At 46.9% G+C, this 22215-nt stretch overlaps 1 protein-coding gene across 1 annotated transcript in view; it reads right to left on the bottom strand.

Moving 5' to 3' along the window:
• LOC144762961 (uncharacterized) overlaps nt 1–22215 on the bottom strand; it is a 486222-nt gene that overhangs the window by 292474 nt on the left and 171533 nt on the right. The window contains exon 5 of the mRNA XM_078648272.1: nt 17326–17494. Coding sequence (XP_078504398.1) covers nt 17326–17494 — 169 coding nt within the window. The remainder of the gene's footprint in view (nt 1–17325; nt 17495–22215) is intronic.

Here is a 22215-nt window from a genome sequence, read left to right on the forward strand (position 1 = left end):
GCAAGGGGGGTCCCATGAGTTTTTGGCCCCAGGCTTGGCGGCCATCCAGGGAAACCTACCAAACCCACACATTTCTGAAAACTAGACATCCGGGGGAGTCCAGCGAAGTATGACTTGTGTGGGTCCCCTAACGTTTTCCTACCCTCACTTTTGTGGGTGCCCAAAGCAGAACAGGCTAAAAATGTATTTTTAAAAAATGGTAGCGTATGGTATTTACAAGAAACTTCGAGAATTCTACTGTTTTGGGGTCATCCTAGTCACAGGCCTTTGGCCCACCCACACAAGTGAGGTATCTTTTTTTTTTTTTTTTTTTTGGGGGACAAATTAGTTTATTAACTATAAATGAAACGTTTTATTTGATAATAAAATGAGAATATTTATGAAAAATGTCTAACTTGTTTGTGACAAAATTTGTGATTTCTTTTTTTTTAATTTCTGTATTTCTTTATTGTATAAAACAAAATATATATTTACATGGAGCAAGAAATATACATGAGTGGAGGAAGAAAGTAGACGGAAGAGAAAAGGAACGGGAAAGAAAGAAAAAGGAGAAAGGCGCCGGGGGGGCGGTGGTCCGAGTTCTTGAAGTAGTTTGATATGTCAAGTTTGAAAAGTTCAGATTCACATAGTTCAGATTTCCAAGTCTTGCTCGACGTTGTATCCTGCTGTTCCCCTTTTCGATGTTAGGTTTGTATCCTGCCCTCCGCCCCGGGCCCTAGAGAGACAGAGAAGGATAGGAGTCGGAAATGAGAGAGGTGCCGGGCCATGTACACTTGTTCCTTTTCGTTACGCGTGGGGATCCGCAGAGTGTACCCTCCTTTATTGTCTCAGTTCTGCGCCTATGGGGGCTTGTGCGACGATAGGTATAGGTCTAGGGGGCCCCACATGTTTGACTGCCTGTGCGTTTTCGGTGAGTGTTTCGCTGTGATGTTATCTGCCCCCCTTAGGAACGTGACCCAGTTGAGCAATGCCTGGGGCGCAGCTTTCGATGTGTCCTTCCAATTACTTAGGACTATTTTGACTGCAGCCGTCAACAATAGGTCAATGAGGTCACGATCCTCTGTCGTTGTGATGGTCTGGGATGCAAAACCTAGGGCTAGGCTTGCGAAGTCTATTTGAATGTCTATTCCTGTGATCTCCTTGATGAGTGTTCTAATTCTTCCCCAGAAATCCTTGATCTTAGGGCATTTGAGCAGGAGGTGTTCTAAATCTCCCCTCCCCTTGTCACAGTTCCAGCATGCATCGCTCTCTCGTATACCCTGGGTGACCAGGCGGGCCGGTGTCCAGTATGCCTTGTGCACTAGCCAAAATTTGGTCTGGCTTAGCGTTGCCATTATCTTTTTCCTAGTTGTAGATCTCCATAGCTCTGCTTTCTCGTCCTCACTTAGTTCCTTCCCTGCTACACCCCCCCAGAAGTTTGTGACCTTATCGTTGAGTTTGGTGTTTTTGGGGCGGAGGGCCTTGTATAAAAATGCTACCTGGTGTCCTAGTGTGTTGAGACTAGCTGCGAGTTGTATGAGCGATGGTGTCCGGCTGTTGAGGTTTGCCTTCCTTATTGCTACTTTTATTTTCAGGAAGTTGTAGAGTTCTATGCTATGTAGGTTATATGTTTATTTTAGGGTGTCGAACGTTATGTCCACGCCCTGTTTCCGGAGGTCTTTGGCGATGGAGATGCCGTGGCTGCACCATTCGTGCATGTCCAGGACCTTATCCCTGTATCTTAAAGTGGGGTTGTGCCAGATGGATTCAAATAGACATCCCTTGATGCTTGTTGTCAGTAGTTTGTCTACCTTCAGGAGAGCTGTTTTTGTGTTCCTCAGAACTGGGTTGTCCTTGACTGCTGGGTGTCGGGTGGCGGTGAGGAGGGTGATGGGGTTCATGCCTTTTAGTAGCCCTCGTTCGAGTGTGAGCCACGCTGGGGTGTATTCCTGTCTGGGGCCTAGCCAATGCAGCCCCTGTCTGGCTATGCACGCCCCCTGGAATCGTTTGAAATTTGTTATGTTTAGACCGCCCTGAACTTTTGAGAGTCTAAGCTTGTGTAGGCTTATTCTGGGCTTCTTCCCTCTCCACAAGAAGTTGTTCAGTATCTTGTCTACTTTTTTGTGGAAGTCTTCTGTGTTGGTCAGTGGCAGCATGGTTAGCATATAGTTGACCATTGGTGTGAGCATCATCTTTATGGCTTCCACCCTTCCCCACCATGTTGTGAATTTGGGGGACCACCCGTCTACTTTGTCCTTAATCTTCTGTATTGTTGCTTGCTCATTGTGTTCTAGCGTAGTTCTTAGGTCTCTCTCAAAGAGGATGCCTAGATACTTTATGGGTTTCTGCTGCCATGCTAGGCCTGTCGTCCCTAGTACCATTCTTGTTGTGTGAATGTTTAAGGGTTTACACTCTGATTTATCTTTGTTAAGTTTGTACCCCGAGACCTGGGCATATTTGTCAATGGTGTCCGTCAGTGCCTTGATAGATCTTTCTGGGTCTTCTGTGATTATTAATACATCGTCCGCGTATGCTGCTAGCTTGAAGGTTTCCCCCCCTATCGGTATCCCCACTATGCCTTTGTTCGTTCTGATCATTGTCAGGAGCGGTTCTATGGCTAATAGAAAGAGGCCTGGTGAGAGTGGGCAGCCTTGTCTTGTACCTCTGCCCAGGTTGAGTATGTTCGAAGTGCCGCCGTTGACTACCACCCGCGCTTTTGGGCTGTTGTATAGAGCCATCACCATCCTCCTGTAGTTGGGTCCTAACCCGAATTTCCCCATGCATTGATCTAAAAAGGGCCATGAGACCCTGTCGAAAGCCTTCTCGGCGTCCAGGGCTATCATGACTGCTGCATTACTGCTTCGGGCGGAGTGGTTGATTATATGGCATAGTAGTCTCGTGTTGTCGTGGGACATACGGTTTTTGAGGTAGCCTACCTGGGAGTTGTGTATGAGCTTGGGTAGGTATGCGTTGAGTCTATTGGCCAGTATTTTCGCATATATCTTGCAGTCTACATTTATGAGGGAGATCGGCCTGAAATTCTTCGCCTCGGTTGTATCCTTTCCTTCCTTTGGTATGACGATTATGTTTGCCTCGGCCATTGAGGGTGTCATGCGTCCCGTGTGGACACATCCCTCGAAAACCTGTTTCATTGTGGGTTTGAGAGTGTGAAGGTACTGCTTGTAGAAGCCAGCTGTGAAACTGTCTGGCCCCGGTGCTCTATTGTCCTTGAGGCTGGCTGTAGCTTTCCCTATCTCATCTTCCGTTATGGTCAGCTCAAGGATGTCTCGTTCTCGATCTGATAGTGTGGGTGTGGTGATACTTTTAAGCAGCTCCTCCCCTCGTCCTCCTTTAGCGCATCATCTCTTGTGTACAGGCCCTCGTAGAAGTCTCTGAAGACCTCCAGGATGTCCTTGTTGACAGTCTGGGACTTGCTGTGTTTGTCTTTGGTTGCCCCTATCGTGTGTTGTTTTTGTTTCCCCCTTAGATAGGTTGCTAAGTTTTTCCCCGCTTTGTTTGCAGTGCACAAGTTAATCGATTTGTATTTGTTAATCCATGTCCCTGCTCTCTCACTCAGTATTCTATTAAGTTCGTACTTCCGTTTGGTCAAATTTGTGAGTGTGTTGTTATCTTCCATTCTGGCTATGTGGCTGTTCTCCAGTGTTTTGATCTCTTTCTCTAGCTCTACAATTCTCTTGTTCCTCTCTTTGTTCATCCTGCCCTTAACTGTCATGACTGTGCCCCGGATAGTGGCTTTTAAGGCGTCCCATAGTACTTCCCTGCTTGTCTCCGGTGTGTCGTTTATTAGCAGGTATTCTTTGATCGCCCCCTCGATCTCTATTTTTGCAGAGGTGTGTTGGAGTAGGCTATCATCGAATCGCCACCTGCGGGTTGGTTTTTCGTTGTGTTTGCCTGATAGGGTCAGGCTTATGTGCGCATGATCTGATACTGATCTGGGTCCTATCTCCGTGTGGTCTATGAGGTGGGTATCTGTTCCTGACATTAGTATGTAGTCTATTCAGCTGTATGAGTTGTGTGGGTTGGAGTAGAATGTGTATTCCCTGGCATCTGGGTTGCTTAGGCGCCATGGGTCTCTCAGTCTCAGTTTGGAGCATAGATTCTTCAGGATGTTGGGGCTGGTTGATGACTGGCATCTACTAGGGTGCTTGTCAATCACTGGGTCGAGAACTTGGTTCATATCCCCTGCGACGATCAGCAGGTCGTCCAGCGGCAGGGTGTGTAGTTGTGCTCCTACCCCCTCCCAGAATGGTTTGTCCTCGCTATTGGGGCCGTATATGTTTGCCACGTGATAAGTCTCTCCTGCTCTTCTAAGGGTGGTCACAAGTGTTCTTCCTTGGGTGTCAGCTTGGTAGTCTACCACTGTTAGGTTGGAGCTCTTGCTGATTATTGTAACTACCCCATTCTTCTTGTTCTGAGCTGGAGAGCCCACCACCTCACCTATCCAGTTGTCACTCAAACGTGTAATGTCTGCTTCTTCTAGTCTCGTTTCTTGGAGGACGTATATGTCACTTTTAAGTTTCTTAAGGTGTTCGAGCACCTTCCGCCTTTTCACCGGGCTGTTGAGACCCTTGACGTTTAGGGACACTATCTTGATGTCAGACGCTATGCTACTCTGGCTGCTGTGTGTCATTTACGCGGCTTTGTCTTTCGCTGCGCAAGTGGCTCTTCTCTAAGTGCTTTTGTGCTCCGGGTTGTGTGCGGATCTGTGTCTCTGTGCCTGCGTTTGCCCCCTCTAGATGTGAGTGTATAGAGAAAGAAATAGTAGTGGAAGAGAAGAAAAAGATAGTAAGTAAGCCCATGTATAAGCTCCCCCCCCCTTGCTCCCCCCACCCCTCTCCCTTCCCCCCTCCTTCCCGCCCCCCTCCCTCCCTTACTTGCTGAGTGGGTGTGCGACGACAAAGTTCCTCTGCCCGCATCATCCCTGAGGTAGAGTTTGTTTCCTTCCTTTGGCTACTAGTGAGCCCTTCTTCTTGGTTCCTGCACTGACTCCCTTTTTATCTTGGTGTCGTGTAGAGAGGTAGATATGATGTCCTGTGTCTCATTAGCTGGAGTTCGTGCGCGTCTTTACTCTTCACTCCGATTGTTCGCTCGCGTCTGGTGAGGCGCTTCTTTTCGATGCCCCTGGGCTTTTATTTTCTTCCATCTCTTCCACCGGCGGGCCTTGCAGGTAGCGCCTTAGGTCTCCTGGGCATTCAAAGAACATTGTTTTCCATTTGTCTGTCACCTTGAACCTGGTAGGACTAACGAAGCTGAAGGTGGCGCATCTTTTATGCAGAGTTTCTCTGAGGGCCAGGAATCCCTTTCTTAACTCTACTGTTGGCTTCGAGTAGTCTTGGGTCAGCACTATCTTGTTTCCGGCCCAGGTCAGGTTCTGGTTTTTCATGGCGAAGGAGAAAATAGCTTCTGTGTGGCTTAGTCTTAGTGGGTTGCATATTATTGCTCTTGGTCCTCTGCCAGTAGTTGGTTTGCCTGATGGTACTCTGTAGGCCTTTTGTATCTCGAAGCCTCTCTCGAAAGTGATGCCTGTGAGTTGGGGGATCATCTCCTCAAGCATGGCAACGCACAAACCTGCCTTGTCCTCAGCCCCCTCTGGTACGCCCAGGATCCTAACGTTGCCTCTTCTTGCCCTGTCGTCCTTCTCTGCTAACTGCTTTTGTATGGCTTTTGTGGCTGTTTGCAGTTCTGTTATGGCCTTGGTGTTCTTACTTGTTACGTCTTCCGCTGAGCTTATTCGGCTTTCTGCAGCTTCCATTCTCGTGTTTGTTTTGTGGAGGTCCGCTCTTATCGCCGCCATCTCCAGTTGCATGTTCTCCACCTTGAGTTTCGTCTCTCTCCCCACTTCGTTGCCTTCGTTTATTCTTTTTAAAATGGTCTCCAGAGTGACTGTTTCGCCCCTTGCCTTTGACGGGGAACCTTGATTGTCCATTTTGGGCTTTTTTTGCTCGCCCGCCGTCTTCCCCTCGTTGCCTGGCATTGTTCCGATGCCTCTTCTGGACAGGATGTTGACCAGCCGACCCCCTGCTTGGACCACTTTCGGTAAGTTTATTGGCGCTGGTGAGTGGGTAGCTTGCACTCTGTATCTGCTTGGCTCTCTGATGTGTCTCGTTCTGGTCTTTGCTTTAGGCCCTGCCAGCGTGTGCTTTGTGTTGTTCGCGGCTTTAAGGCCGCTGCTCCTTTCTTCCACCGTCTCTCGCGTCGTGGGTTGTTGTGATGGGTCCTGCCAGCACCCTTTCTTGCGTGGTCTCGCCTTGTGCACCTTGTACCGCCTCGTCCCGCGCCCCCTGCAGTCCTTCAGCTCTCTTACGTAGGGTTTTATGGCCTGCGTGCTGCTTGCTGCTTGAAATGGTGCTTGCTGCTCAGGTGCAGTTTCGGGCGCAGCTTGTGTCGCCAGTGCTTGCCCTCTCAAAAAACTGCCTGGAGTGCCTTAGGTGCCTTAGGAGCGTCTCGGGCTTTGTTTCCGGCTCCTCTCACTCTCTCGCGTATTTTGCTTCGGTCTGCCCCTTTCTGTCCCGCTGGGTGCCTCCCGCCTCCTGCCGTTGCGTTGCGCCTACTCCACCCGTTTACTGTCCGGGCGTAGGGGGGTGAGATCTCTTTGCCCCCCCTCTGTGTGCGCTACGTGGCGGTTACCGGTGTTCGCGGCTGTGTGCTGCTCCCCTGGCCCCTCCTCTCCTGAGTTCACCGGCTCTCAACAGCGCGTCTCTTTTCTGCATGCGGGACTCTTGCTCGCTCTTTGAGCTGTCTTGGCTCCGCTGCTCCGTTGTGGTGTCGCACTCTTTCCTGCCGTGTCTGGGAGAGTCCTATGGATGTTTCACCTCGGGTCCCGGCTCCCGTAGTCTTCTCACTCGCGTGGGCACTTCCGGTGATGGCCGCACTTCCGCTTCAGGCGTTTCCGGTCTGCGGCTTCCGACTGAGGGGTCGGAGAAGACTTCCGGTAATGGCGCTCACCCCCTTGGCTCCTTCCGGTCCAAGACTCTGCCTTCCCGGTAGGTCTCCCCTCCGTCAGGCTGGGTCGCCGGGTCCTCGAGCTGTCTCCGGAGTCTGCGATAGTCTCCTCGCTGCTCCCGTTGCTAATCTCGATCACCGGCGCTGCTCCCTGGGTCCCGGAGTGGGTAAGTCACCTCGTTGTTGTAAGTCTCCACTCCCAAAACTTGTCGGACGGCAGCACTGCTCGGGGTGTTCGGGTGTTGTCTTCCCTTGTTGCTCTTCGTTGCTCCCCCTCTCGGTGGCTACCACTGGCTACCACTGACCTCCGGACGCCATCTTGCACTCTATGCTCTTGTTGTCCGTGCCGGGTGCAGGAGCTGAATTCTCGCTGTTGTGGCTCTCCTTCCTGCTTCTTTCCGTCTGTATCCTGTTGTCTGTTGCTTCCCCTGCTTATTTAATGCTTTAGGTCAGGATCTGATTAGTTTGGCTTGCTGGTTTTCCCTCAGGGATGCGGAGCTGACGGACTCAGACGACCGTCCACATTGCCGTCCAAGCCACGCCCCACAAGTGAGGTATCATTTTACTCGGGAGAACAAGGGGAACGCTGAGTGGTAGGACATTTGTGCCGTCACAGAGATCCCACGCAGAAATATATGGAAAAGGGTTTTTTTAACCTAATTTTAAGGTTTGCAGGGAATTCTGGGTAGGAAAACGTTGGGGGACCCATGCATGCCATACCTTGCTGGACTCCCCCGGGTGTCTAGTTTTCAGAACTGTTTGGGTTTGGTAGTTTCCCAAGATGGCCGCCGAGCCCGGGCAAAAAACTCAGGGGCACCCCCCCCAAAATAAGGTAGCTTTGCTATAGGTAATTTAGAAGTCTCCACCGTACGATTTGGGACTTTTCCAGTTGCAGCCACTATGCCTACCCACACAAGTGAGGTACCATTTTTATCGGGAGTCCTGGGGGAACGCTGGGTGGGAGGAAATTTGAGTATCCACGCAGATTCCACAACTTTCCACACAGAAATGTGAGAAGAAAGCAAATTGTTGTGCGTAATTTGAGGTTTGCAGTGGATTCTGGGTAGGAGAATGATGAGGGACCCACGTAAGCCATACTTCGCTGGACTCCCTCGGGTGACTAGTTTCCAGAAATGTATGGGTTAGGTAGGTTTCCCAACATGGCCGCCGAGCCCCGGGCCAAAAACTTATGGGAACCCCCTTGCAAAACCAGGTTGGTTTGTGATAGGTAATTTTGATGTCGCCTCATTAGGTTTTGGGCCCTTGCCTGTTGCGGATCCTTGAGCCACCCACGCAAGTGAGGTACCATTTTTCTCAGAAGACTTTGGGGAACGCGGGGTGGCTGGAAATCTGTGTCTCCACGCAGATTCCAGAACTTTCCACCACAGAAATGTGAGGAAAATGCATTTTTCCACCAATTTTTTAGCTTTGCAAGGGATTCTGGGTAACAGAACCTGGTGGGAGGCAGTCGAGTCCCCCCATCCTGAATTTCCCTGTGTGTCTAGTTTTTAAAAATGTACAGGTTTGCTAAGTTTCCCTAGGTGCCGGCAGAGCTAGGGTTAAAAAACGACAGGTAGGCACTTTGCCAAAAAAGGCCCATTTTTTATTGCGAAATTGAGGTGCGACCACGTTGCATTTTGTGCCGTTTCCTGACCCAGGCACTAGGCAGACCCATGCAAGTGAGGTACCATTTTTCTCAGAAGACTTTGGGGAACGCGGGGTGGGTGAAAAGTTGTTGATCCTTGCAGATTCCAGAACTTTCCACCACAGAAATGTGAGGAAAATGTGTTTTTTTTGTCAATTGTTAAGTTTGCAAAGGATTCTGGGTAACAGAACCTGGTGGGAGGTAGTCGAGTCACCCTATCCTGAATTCCCCTGGGTGTCTAGTTTTCAGAAATGTATAGGTTTGCTAGGTTTCCCTAGGTGCCGGCAGAGTTAGGGTTCAAAAACGAAAGGTAGGCACTTTGCCAAAAAAGGCTAATTTTTCACTGCGAAATTTAGGTGCGACCACGTTGCGTTTTGCGCCGTTTCCTGATGCAGGCACTAGGAAGACCCACGCAAGTGAGGTACCATTTTTCTCTGAAGACTTTGGGGAAGGTTGGGCGGAAATTTGTTGATCCACGCAGATTCCAGGACTTTCCACCACAGAAATGTGAGGAAAATGTGTTTTTTTGGTAAATTGTTTAGCTTTGCAAAGGATTCTGGGTAACAGAACCTGGTGGGAGGTAGTCGAGTCACCCTATCCTGAATTCCCCTTGGTGTCTAGGTTTCAGAAATGTATAGGTTTGCTAGGTTTCCCTAGGTTCCAGCAGAGCTAGGGTAAAAAAACAACAGGTAGGCACTTTGCAAAAAAAGGCTCCTTTTTCACTGCGAAATTGAGGTGCGACCACGTTGCGTTTTGCGCCGTTTCCTGATGCAGGCACTAGGCATACCCACGCAAGTGAGATACCATTTTTCTCAGAAGACTTTGGGGAACGCGGGGTGGGTGGAAATTTGTTGATCCACGCAGATTCCAGAACTTTCCACCACAGAAATGTGAGGAAAGTGCGTTTTTTTGTCAATCTTTTAGGTTTGCAAGGGATTCTGGGTAACATAACCTGGTGGGAGGAAGTCGCGTCACCCCATCCTGAATTCCCCTGGGTGTCTAGTTTTCAAAAATGTATAGGTTTGCTAGGTTTAGGTGCCGGCAGAGCTAGGGTTCAAAAACGAAAGGTAGGCACTTTGCCAAAAAAGGGCCCATTTTTACTGCGAAATTGCGGTGCGAACATGTTGAGTTTTGCGCTGTTTCCTGTTGCAGGCACTAGGCAGACCCAGGCAAGTGAGGTACCATTTTTTTCGGTAGACCTAGGGGAACACGGGGTGGGTGGAAATTTGTTGATCCACGCAGATTCCAGAACTTTCCACCACAGAAATGTGAGGAAAATGCATTTTTTTGTCAATGTTTTAGGTTTGCAAGGGATTCTGGGTAACAGAACCTGGTGGGAGGCAGTTGAGTAACCCCATCCTGAATTCCCCTGGGTGTCTAGTTTTAAAAAATTTATAGGTTTGCCAGGTTTCCCTAGGTGCCGGCAGAGCGAGGGATTAAAAAACGAAAGGTAGGCACTTTTTAAAAAAAGTGCCCGTTTTCACTGCAAAATTGCGGTGCGAACACGTTGTGTTTTGCGCTGTTTCCTGTCGCAGGCATTAGGCAAACCCAGGCAAGTGAGGTACCATTTTTTTTGGGAGACCGGGGGGAACACGGGGTGCGTAGAAATTCGTTGATCCACGTAGATTCCAGAACTTTCCACTACAGAAATGTGAGGAAAATGCGTTTTTTTTGGTCAATTTTTTAGCTTTGCAAGGGATTCTGGGTAACAGAACCTGTTGGGAGGCAGTTGAGTTACCCCATCCTGTATTTCACTTGGGTGTCTAGTTTTCAAAAATGTATAGGTTTGCTAGGTTTCCCTAGGTGCCGGCAGAGCTAGGGTTCAAAAACGAAAGGTAGGCACTTTGCCAAAAAAGGGCCCGTTTTCACTGCGAAGTTTCGGTGCGACCACGTTGCGTTTTGCGCTGTTTCCTGTCGCAGGCACTAGGCAGACCCAGGCAAGCGAGGTACCATTTTTCTCGGGAGACCTGGGGGAACGCTGGGTGGGTGGAAATTTGTGGATACACGCCGATTCCAGAACTTTCCACCACAGAAATGTGAGGAAAATGCGTATTTTTCCCCACTTTTTTAGGTTTGCAAGGGATTCTGGGTATCAGAACCTGGTGGGAGGCAGCCGAGTCACCCCATCTTGAAGTCCTGTGGGTGTCTAGTTTCCAAAAATGTATAGGTTTGCTAGGTTTCCCTAGGTGCCGGCAGAGCTAGGGATCAAAAACTAGAGGTAGGCACTTTGCCAAAAAAGGGCCAGTATTGACTGCGAAATTGAGGTGCGACCACGTTGCGTTTTGCGCCATTTCCTGTGGCAGGCACTAGGCAGACCAAGGCAAGTGAGGTACCATTTTTCTTATAAGACTTTGGGGAACGCGGGGTGGGTGGAAATCTGTTGATCCACGCAGATTCCAGAACTTTCCACCACAGAAATGTGAGGAAAATGCGTTTTTTTCCCAATTTTTTGGGTTTGCAAGGGATTCTGGGTAACAGACCCTGGTGGGAGGCAGTCGAGTCACCCCATCCTGAATTTCCCTGGGTGCCTAGTTTTCAAAAATGTATAGGTTTGCTAGGTTTCCCTAGGTGCCGGCAGAGCTAGGGTTCAAAAACTAAAGGTAGGCACTTTTTTAAAAAAGTGCCCGTTTTCACTGCAAAATTGCGGTGCGAACACGTTGCGTTTTGCGCTGTTTCCTGTCGCAGGCACTAGGCAAACCCAGGCAAGTGAGGTACCATTTTTTCTGAGAGACCTGGGGGAACACGGGGTGGGTAGAAATTTGTTGATCCACGCAGATTCCAGAACTTTCCACCACAGAAATGTGAGGAAAATGCGTTTTCTTGTCAATTTGTTAGGTTTGCAAGGGATTCTGGGTAACAGAACCTGGTGGGAGGCAGTTGAGTCACCCCATCCTGAATTCCCCTGGGTGTCTAGTTTTCCAAAATGTATAGGTTTGCCTCGGTTTCCCTGGGTGCCGGCAGAGCTAGGGATTCAAAAACGAAAGGTAGGCACTTTTTAAAAAAAGTGCCCGTTTTCACTGCAAAATTGTGGTGCGAACACGTTGCGTTTTGCGCTGTTTCCTGTCGCAGGCATTAGGCAAACCCAGGCAAGTGAGGTACCATTTTTTTGGGAGACCGGGGGGAACACGGGGTGGGTGGAAATTTGTTGATCCACGCAGATTCCAGAACTTTCCACCACAGAAATGTGAGGAAAATGTATTTTTTTTGTCAATTTTTTAGCTTTGCAAGGGATTCTGGGTAAAAGAACCTGGTGGGAGGCAGTTGAGTTACCCCATCCTGAATTTCCCTGGGTGTCTAGTTTTCAAAAATGTATAGGTTTGCTAGGTTTCCCTAGGTGCCTGCAGAGCTAGGGGGTCAAAAACGAAAGGTAGGCACTTTGCCAAAAAAGGGCCCGTTTTCACTGCGAAGTTTCGGTGCGACCACGTTGCGTTTTGCGCTGTTTCCTGTCGTAGGCACTAGGCAGACCCAGGCAAGTGAGGTACCATTTTTCTCGGGAAACCTGGGGGAACGCTGGGTGGGTGGAAATTTGTGGATTCACGCCGATTCCAGAACTTTCCACCACAGAAATGTGAGGAAAATGCGTATTTTTCCCCAATTTTTTTGATTTGCAAGGGATTCTGGGTATCAGAACCTGGTGGGAGGCAGTCGAGTCACACCCCACCTTGAATTCCCGTGGGTGTCTAGTTTTAAAAAATGTATAGGTTTGCTAGGTTTCCCTAGGTGCCGGCAGAGCTAGGGTTCAAAAACTAGAGGTAGGCACTTTGCCATAAAAGGGCCAGTATTGACTGCGAAATTGAGGTGCAACCACGTTGCGTTTGGCGCTGTTTCCTGTCACAGGCACTAGGCAGACCAAGGCAAGTGAGGTACCATTTTTCTCATAAGACTTTGGGGAACGCGGGGTTGGTGGAAATCTGTTGATCCACGCAGATTCCAGAACTTTCCACCACAGAAATATGAGGAAAATGCGTTTATTTCCCAATTTTTTAAGTTTGCAAGGGATTCTGGGTAACAGAACCTGGTGGGAGGCAGTTGAGTCACCCCATCCTGAATTCCCCTGGGTGTCTAGTTTTCAAAAATATATAGGTTTGCTAGGTTTCCGTAGGTGTCGGCAGAGCTAGGGTGCAAAAACTACAGCTAGGCACTTTGCCATAAAAGGGTCAATTTTTTACTGCAAAATTGAGGTGTGACCACGTGGCATTTTGCGCCGTTTCCTCTCGCAGGCACAAGGCCGACCCACACAAGTAAGGTACCATTTTTATCGAGAGACTTAGGGTAATTCAGATTTGTAAATCAACTGTTATTACCTATTGAGTTTTCATGCATTTCTCCCTTCCCAATGAAAGACATTGTGTAAAAAAAAATCTTTTTGAAAAATGACCAATAATTCTCATGCTAGTATGAGTATTTTCAATTTTGAAAATGTGCAAATATATACTGTTTCAAAACTCTATAATTTGCACCCAATTCAGAAATACATAGGTGTCTTTCATACCGATTTTTCCATGTATACATTTTCCAAGAATAAGTGCTCTATACCCAGCAAATAATAAAATACCATTGCAAGTTGCTGCTCAGTTTGTGGCTCTGGGTTCGTCGGGTTCTTAGTGAAACTACAAGTCCTATATATCCCCACAACCAGGAAGGTCAAACGGATGCAACGGTATATTGCTTTCAAACAGCTGTCAAAATTACAGGAAGTTACAGGTGAAAACGTTGAGACAAAAGGCTGTTTTTTCAACTAATTTTCAATTATTCCAATATCTAACTGTTAGTTTCTATAAAGAAACCTTCATGGATTTAGACAAATGACCCCTTTCTGAATTTAGAATTTTGCCTACTTTTCGAAAATGTATGGCTTTCCAGGATCCATTATTGCTTTCAAACTCATTTCTACCATTAACTGGAAGGAGGTTGAAAGCTCTAAAAATAGCAAATATAGGCTATGTCCCAGAAAAATGCCAAAACTGTGTGAAAATTTTTGGTTCTCTGACAAAAGATTGTCATTCCCTAAAAGCTGAGAAAATGGAGATTTCAGCCCCACAACCCCTTTTTTGATAACATGTGCAGGGAAAAACCCAGAGGCTTTCATTTGCAGCCCGTTTATCCCACTTTTCTGAAAAAAACAAAATGTTACTGTATTTTGCTTAATTTCTGGGACCCCTGCAAGGGAATCCACAAACCCTGGGCACCTTTAGAATCCGCATGATGTTGGAAGAAAAGGACGCAAATTTGGCCTGGATACCTTATGTGCTCAAAACGTTACAGGGGCCTAAGCGCGCACTACCTCAAATCACCAAAAAAAGACTTAGCACAGGAGGGGAAAAGGCCTAGCAGCGAAGGGGTTAAAAAAGGCTGAAAATTTGTATGGAATAGTGAACACGAAAATTGTTTCAAAAATATAAAGCATGACATCTGTAATGCTGAAATTCTTGCACCTTTTGATACTAGTAAAATCTCCACATAGATGGTTGATGCCAGTGCCACTGGCATTGGGGCTGTTCTTTTACAGAAGCACAGGGAAGGTGATCGTCCCATTGCTTTTGCCTCACGCACTCTGTCTTCATCCGAGAAAAACTATTCTGTTATCGAGAAGGAGGCGTTGGCGGCAGCATGGGGTACGCACTACTTCCGTACCTACTTGTGGGGTACAAAATTTAACTCAAAAACTGATCACAAACCACATGTTCGCATTTTCTCGCCTGGAGGTGCTACTTCTGGTTCTCCTAGACTTGCTAGACTAGCCGCTAAATTACAGGAGTATCATTTTGAAATTTCTCATTTACAGGGTTGGAGGAATTTCAAAGCAGACTGTTTATCTAGACTTTCTGTCTCTACTGAAGAAACAGATAACATGAATTTTAGTCTAGAAAATGTTGATGGTAACATTGCTTGGATTGATGACATTCTTTATTTAAGTGAAGGTTCATTTTCAAAGGAGGAGTGGGTTGATGCCATGGCAAATGATATTACATTCAAAGCAGTCATTCAACTAATGAGGGTTGGGTCCAGGAGAGAGAGCTGCGTTAGTATCAATGTTAGACCATTTTTAAAAGTGATTGATGAATTTTCTTTGTGCAATGAATATGTTTTAATGAACAATTTGTTCCACCCTCCATTCTAAGACCAAAGCTGATAGCTTTAGCACATGAAGGTCATCTTGGTCAAACTTTAACTCAACAACGGCTAAAGGCTAATTTCTGGTGGCCTGGGTTGGATTCTCAGGTTTCCTCTTGGGTTGAGTCATGTTCTTTTTGTAAGGAAAGCGAAAAAAGGTTGAAAGTTGCTGTGGGCTCTAACATGGGGAAATTATCCCATCCTGATTCACCTTGGCACACCTTATGCATTGATTTCATTGGTCCAATGGGGGAGTTGCCGTTGTCGCAGCGTTTTGCCACATTCTCCATTGATTTATTTAGTAAATGGCTTTCTGTAGAATTTCTGAAAGACATTACCACTGAGACAACTATTCAGCACTTAAGGTCCTTATTTCAACAAGAAGGTTTTCCTAGTGTTATCATTACTGACAATGGCACACAGTTGGTTTCTCACACTCTCTGTTCCTTTTTGAGTAATTCTGGTATTACACATCATAGGACTTCTCTCTATAACCCACAGGGCAACGGTTTGTGTGAGCGCATAAACAGACTTGTGAAAGGAACTATTCAGATGGCTCTCACACAAGGTACTCCAGTTAATGAGTTGGTGCAAGATATGGTATATGCATATCGTACCACCTTTCATGGTTTTAAAGACAAATCGCCTTTCGAAATCATGCGAGGTGAGTTCTGAGTACCAAGTTAACACCATCATGGCTGAAAACTGTGTTATCTAATGAAGGTCATTATAATGATGTCACTAGTACACAGATTTGTCTTTCGAAAATTGAGAAAGGTGATCTAGTAAAGGTAAAACCAGGGAGAATCACCAGTGGGTTATCCAAGTTTAGAGGACCTTTTGCTGTAAAAAATGTTTTTCCACAATATGTTATTTTAACTAATGGTGAGAGATGGAATTTCAGGAGGGTGGCTTTATATCAGAAGAGAAAAGACAGTAAAACTTCTGCTTCAAATTCGTCTTTTGGGAAAAATGCTACCAATGGTAGGAATAGTGGTTATATGTTTACTTCATTGGAAGATTCTACTATTTCTCATTCATTTCCTGTTCCCAGGAGGAGTGATGGAGGTGGTGATGCTACTGACTCTCAACCTTGCAGTAGTGGTTCTAACAATACTTCCAATCTTTCAATTTCTAGTACTGTGTCCAATCCTGGTAATGTCAGAAGTTCAAGGTACCGTAGACCACCTTTGTACTTGAATGATTTTTGTTGTGATTTCCTGTTTATTTTCTCCATTGATAATTGTTATTCTTTTTTTTATTTTTCTGTATTAAGAGGGAAGATGTGTTGTACATTGCTTACTATGTATAACTCTATGATTCTTGTTCTCTATGTTCCTACCTTGCATTCCAGAATCTAGATGGCTCTGACTCATGTGGAAATCTACTAGAGTCAGTTTTGTGCCAGGCCAGCAAGCGTTAGGTAGACTGTTGCTTGTGCTCCATTAAACTTCAGTTACTTATCACGCTGGAGTTTCTACTTATTTACAACAGCAACCTTTAGACCTAGCTGTAGGAACATTCTAAGGTACAAAAGGGAGGAGGGGTGGGGGAAGGTACCAAGTGGAAAGGAACCAGATGACAACACACCACACCAATAAGCAGACGTCATATGTTTGCTGGTGTATGTCTTTGTGGAATGAAACTGGACTTTCCCCATCTTCCGACATTTCAAACCGTCTCTGGTTTCAAAACTGTCTCTTGTAATAGGATATTACATCTCCCAGCACATCTCCCCAGCAAATGCCCTGAGGGCATCTCATCTGGGCAAGTGCGATGGTGGCATGCTTAATACTGGTACATAATTTAGTGATGAAGTCCAGTTAATCTCATTCCATTTTCACTGAGTAAATGTACATTGAGTAAAGAACCACTAACACGGATAAATACAGAGACCCCTTCCTTTGTAGGGACCAGAAAGGTACAACTACTCTCAAAGCACGCTGGTGTGACATGATGTACAGCCCAGGTCCCCTCTCTTCTTCAAACAACACTTACATTTAATCCGTTTTAAGGGGCTCTTTGATTTACACACAGCTTGGTTAAGCTGTTCATATACATCATATGGGGCTTAGGGAACAGCTTTCGCGTCCTCGCTCCCCGTGCCACAGTTTGCAGTACAGTCGGATGTCACTCAGTGTATTCGGATTCCATGTTAGCTATTACTCATTCAGTAAATGTATCTCGAGCCCTCTTGTGGAGAGGGCAAACACAAGGCACGGTAAATAGGACATAAATCAAGTAGAAACTGCTTGTGCTCGCTTGACGGGAAACAGGCATCTGTCATGAAATATGGTAACAGACATTTTCCATGTTATCACGCAATTTAAAACTGAAGCTTTCTTTTCTTTTTTTTTTCATCAAGGTCGATGAAATAATATTCAATCATTAATAAGATAATTTTAAGCAGCCGTTTAAACCTCTAATCTTAAATGCATTTTAAGAGCACATATTCAAGTCCTAAACAGGAAAAAACACACATATTGTCACTTTGCACTACAAGTAATTGATTTAGCAGTGCAAGGGGCAGAACCTAACACAACTTGGGCTCTTTTTTATGTCGGTGTTCAAAGCTAGGCACTTTGTGGGAAGCATTACTAGTTAATGAAGTGAATGCAAAGTACCTGTGGACTCAGAGGTGGGCGTGTCCCGCTGCTCTCGGGGAGAGGATTCTGTGAGATCGAAGGGCCGCTCTGCACTGTGGAAGGATGCAACATCAAGAAGGCAAGCAGAAGAAACAGAGGGCGAGTCCGGGCAATTATTCATTAGGTCGGATGGATTCTGTGACTGGGACTGTAGCAAAAAGGTAGAACACAACAATAGTACAAGGTAGGATTGAACAATTTTTTAAAACACAACTTTGGGCCTCATTCAGAGCAGTAAAAATGGAAGGAAATCGAGTGAGAGAGTATTTGTATAGTCTGACCCATTGACACACTGCCGACAATTACAATCACACCACAGCTTAATGACATTTTGGCTGGAAAACATACCTGTAGAGATACGGTAGCGACCAGCAGTAACCCTCTTACAGCAATGTTCTAAATGAGAGGTTAAGACGGGCTAACAACACATGTCGACGATTCCTACATGCCATGGTGTCAGAAAGGATGCTAAAATGTTCGCAATTCCTGCAGAACTCATGGCCTGTTACAACATCATCTAACTGTGTCCTATATTTCCGATTCAGAAAAGTCTATCTATACTAGTTCCCACAGAAACTGTTTGCACTTGTTAAGTGATTTCTATTGGTGGACTGCAAATTATGTTGTGTTCTGCAACTGGGCCGCCCACATTTAAATGGAGCAGCCACCCATACAGGCATGCCAAAAGGAAGATACAGTCGAAAGCGCAGGTACATATCCTAACGGTCTATGTTTTTTCAGGTTGTTTTCCAAAGTTAACTCTAAATAGCAAGTTCACCGTGCCATAGAAGGGGTTATGTTCACCAGAAAGGGATTTCAATGTGTTCCTAAATGGATCAAAAACAAATGCAATCTGAGCACAGCTAAAGATGTGTGATGTGCACGTTTTTCAAATTCAGTTTCAGTCGAGCAACCAACAGAGAGAAAGTTATTCCAAATCCACAGTTGACGTTTTTAGGAACAGAGATACCTCTGCTAACTCCTAAATACCCTTTGCACAGTGCCACATGCCAAGAATTGATTTACTACATAACATAGAGTTGATTCAATAATGCGCTACATTTTTAAATTTGTTTAGCAGTGCAAGAGGCTGCACGGGAACAAACGCATTTCTAGTAGCCATTAGTCTCACAAAGCTATCCACTGATAGGGTTTCAAAACGAGGCCAAGAGATTTCAAGAGAAGGAGTCATACATCTGGCAGTTGCAGTGGGTCTTCCCTCGCAAGATGCCGTCTAACAGGAGCAAATTTGGTTATTAAGTACTTTGCCAGGGTATTTATCAAAGTCCAGGCAAGGTACAATGTATGTTCTGATCATTACTGCAATCATAAACTCCTCACTCAATTTCTCCAGTTCTCTTACTATATTTGGAGTTCAAAAAAATGCTCCATCATGAGTAATATTTTTGCAGCTATAGTGATGCTTGCAAGTTAGCATTACTAATAGATTAGAAAATAATTGTGGGATAAAATGTATACAATATTTTATGAATGGACTTCCACTTAGATGACAAAATGTTTGGAACTGTCTAGATAAAAAGTATTTGCGGGAAAGATCCAAGGAAAGCACAAGCATTTTTTTTACCCCTCGACAAATGAGGAGCCCAGGGCAAAGAGAAAAAGACAGCAAAGTGGTCACACAAGGTAATGAGCTGGCACGTTAAACCATTGCACTGACAACTTATGACTGAATCAATCACGTGGCTTTAATGTATGTGGCATGAGTCGTTTTTAATTATTTTAGAAAAAGAGTTAGCATATCATCTAAAAAGGACCAAGCAAAAGACTGTGGAACTACTGCTCGTTAGAAGGTGCGTACATTTCAGGCCAAATAATTCACTAAGGGGTCGATTATGATGGCGGACGGAAGGACGACCGCCGGCCTGGAGTATGCGGAAATTGCCTTTTACAGTCCGCCAGCAGCAGCTAGTCCGTCCGCCATATTAGGAAGGGAAGCACTGTCAAATTTCCGTACGCCGCGGAAGAACATGCACCGCCGCATAAATACACCTGACCCCGCGGTGGAGGTAACCAAACCTGAGACACCGCCGTACGGAATGACATCTCCGACCGTCCTCTAAATCACGATGGCGGAAATGACACAGCAAATCGCTGCGGAGAAACCACCAGCCTGAACACGGCAGATACACCACAGCGGAGAGGCAAAACATTGTAGAGATACCCACCACAGGCAGACCGCCGTCATGGACCCCGCTCTACACGCATTTCCGCTACTCTTCGTGCTCCACCACCAGCAAGCCATGGACCGTCGCCGACGACGACGCAGGTATGCAAACACAACAACCGCTGTCGGAGGGAGAGTACCTGCCGGGGCTGTGACGTGGGGAGTGGGAGGGGCATGTCGGGGGTCAACAATGTATGGCAAACGGATGTATGCTGGTAAGTCAACATATAAATAAATCGAACGAATCAGACCCCACACACCCAGAACACACACGCACCGCCAACAAACAGCCAGACCACAGACAACGCAACGGAGCAGAGCAGACGATGGAAACCATGCCCACAATCAACTAAGCAGGCAGGCAGGAATGGCTAGGCCACACAGCTCACCGGCCCACATACACACACCAACACACAAGGCATACCACACATAAGGAGACATGCTGGACCCACCCCCACCCTCACTGTAGACATGGGGGCCTGATGGGAGTTGTGGTGCTGGACCCACCCCCACCCTCCCTGTAGACATGGGGGCCTGTTGGGAGTTGTAGTGCTGGACCCACCCCCACCCCCACCCTCCCTGTGAACATGGGGGCCTGTTGGGAGTTGTAGTGCTGGACCCACCCCCACCCCCACCCTCCCTGTAGACATGGGGGCCTGTTGGGAGTTGTAGTGCTGGACCCAACCCCACCCTCCCTGTAGACATGGGGGCCTGTTGGGAGTTGTGGTGTTAGCTGCTTGACCACATGCAAGCCTGGGGACGTAGGGGGCTACATTTGTGGTTGATCATGGTGGGTGCATTTGAGCCCTGGCCTTCACATTTGGGTGACTGTGTGGTCCACATGCATGGATTGGAGTCTGGGAGATGTGTCTTAGTAGTTGTGCAAGGCAGAACATGACGGTGTGATAGTGGTCATTGGTTTGTACTTACCAGCCTCAACTCCCTCTTCTATTCCTTCCAGACTCTCAGGGTGCAGTATGCCTAGCACCTTCTCCTCCCATTCGGCGTATGGTATTTGCTCTGCGAGACCCCCACTGCCAGTGTTGTGTGCCCGCAGGTGGTTCTTGGACCTGATGCCTTTCACCCTTGGCTTGAGGTCGTGCCACCACCTCTGGATGTCGTGTTTGGTGCGTGGCACGGTCCCTGAAGCATTGACTCTGGTCACTATCATGTCCCACATAGTGGTTTTAGTTGCCAAGGTGGTCTGCTGCACTAGGGTACCAAACAAATGTGGTTCGACAAGGATGATTTCATTCACCATGACCTTCAACTCACTCTCTGTGAACTTGGGTTTTTTCTTGGGTGCCATGGTGTGTGATGTGCAAGGTGTTGGTGGTGTGGGGTGTGCAGGTGTGTGGTATGTAGGGATGGTGTTGTGGGGGTTTCTGTGGTGGGTGTGTTGGTGTGCAGGTTGTATGTGTGTTTGTGTGTGTCTGTTGTGTGTGATGTTCTGCCTCTTTCTTCCAGCTGTGCTGTGTTGCAAAGGATTGTGGTTATGGGAGGGATTCCTTTTATACTCTGTGTGGTGCTTGTGTCCCAATGGTTTTTAGCAGTCAGGTGTTCTGTGGGTGTGGTGACTTGGGTGCTCCTGTTTGTGCTGGCGGGGTCATTGGGGCATGTAGTTGTTGGGGGTGGGTGTTCCAGGTGGGTGTGTGTCCTGTTTTGTGGGTTTTCTATTTACTTCCGTCCGCCATTTTTGAATCGGTTTGACGGCAGGGGTGATGTTCGTTTGGTCCTTCCGCAGTCATGCTCCGTTTCTCAATGCTTTTTTTCCGCGGCGGTCGAGGATGGTGGTGAGTTCCGTTGGGATGGCGGGATTATCCTAATCGTGCGCCCGGACCCTCCACAGGTCTGGCGGCGGTTGGGCCTGTTTCCACGGTCATTGCGTCCACGGCAGACGGTGTTTCTGTGGTTCCGTCCACGTGCGGCGGTCTTTGATGTGATCCGTCCGCCGCGGTCGGTGTGTTATGACAGAAATATCCTAATCGCACCCACGGTTTATCCGCGGTGCGCTCGGGAGTATATTTGTCGCGACCATGGCGGTCGGACCAGTTTCCGTCCTCCATCGTAATCGACGTCTAAGTTTGAAATGGTGATAATAGAAAGACGTAATGCAAGGCAGAAGGACAGTATGTTACTAGAATACTGATAGTCCACCTACCTTTTATTGTCACATTTTTTCTTTAAAAAAAAAAACTGGTCACTACTTATATTTTTCCACCTGTATTTTATTTGTTTAAGAAACACCACATTCTCTGATGTACACCATTTCATGTGTGTTACGAAAACAATGTCTTGATCAGAAATTGGTTGACTATATACTTACTTTGAGTCTTACAATTAGGGGTGGACCAAAGATTTTTCAGTACGTGCACAGTTGTACAAGTTTAGAGAAATTTCACATCAGTGAAGCCCGACACCATTTCCACTCAACGGGGCTGTTTCCTAAGCCTAGGATGCCCTGCCTCTGAAAGGTAACACATTATGTGAAAGGAAAATTAAACAGGACCCAATCTCAAGGAAGAGGCAGGCAGAGGATGAGGCAAGCCAGGGGGTTTGTGGCTGGGAGGACACTGGAATCTGGAAGGGGCTGACCCAAAGGACAGTGTACAGGGAGTTGGAAGGCAGGGGCCTCGTCACGGTGACCTCTGTGTGATTAACAAGGCAGGAGTTCTGGACAATAC

Source organism: Lissotriton helveticus, chromosome 1_1 (genome assembly GCF_964261635.1).
Source record: "Lissotriton helveticus chromosome 1_1, aLisHel1.1, whole genome shotgun sequence".
NCBI lineage: Eukaryota > Metazoa > Chordata > Amphibia > Caudata > Salamandridae > Lissotriton > Lissotriton helveticus.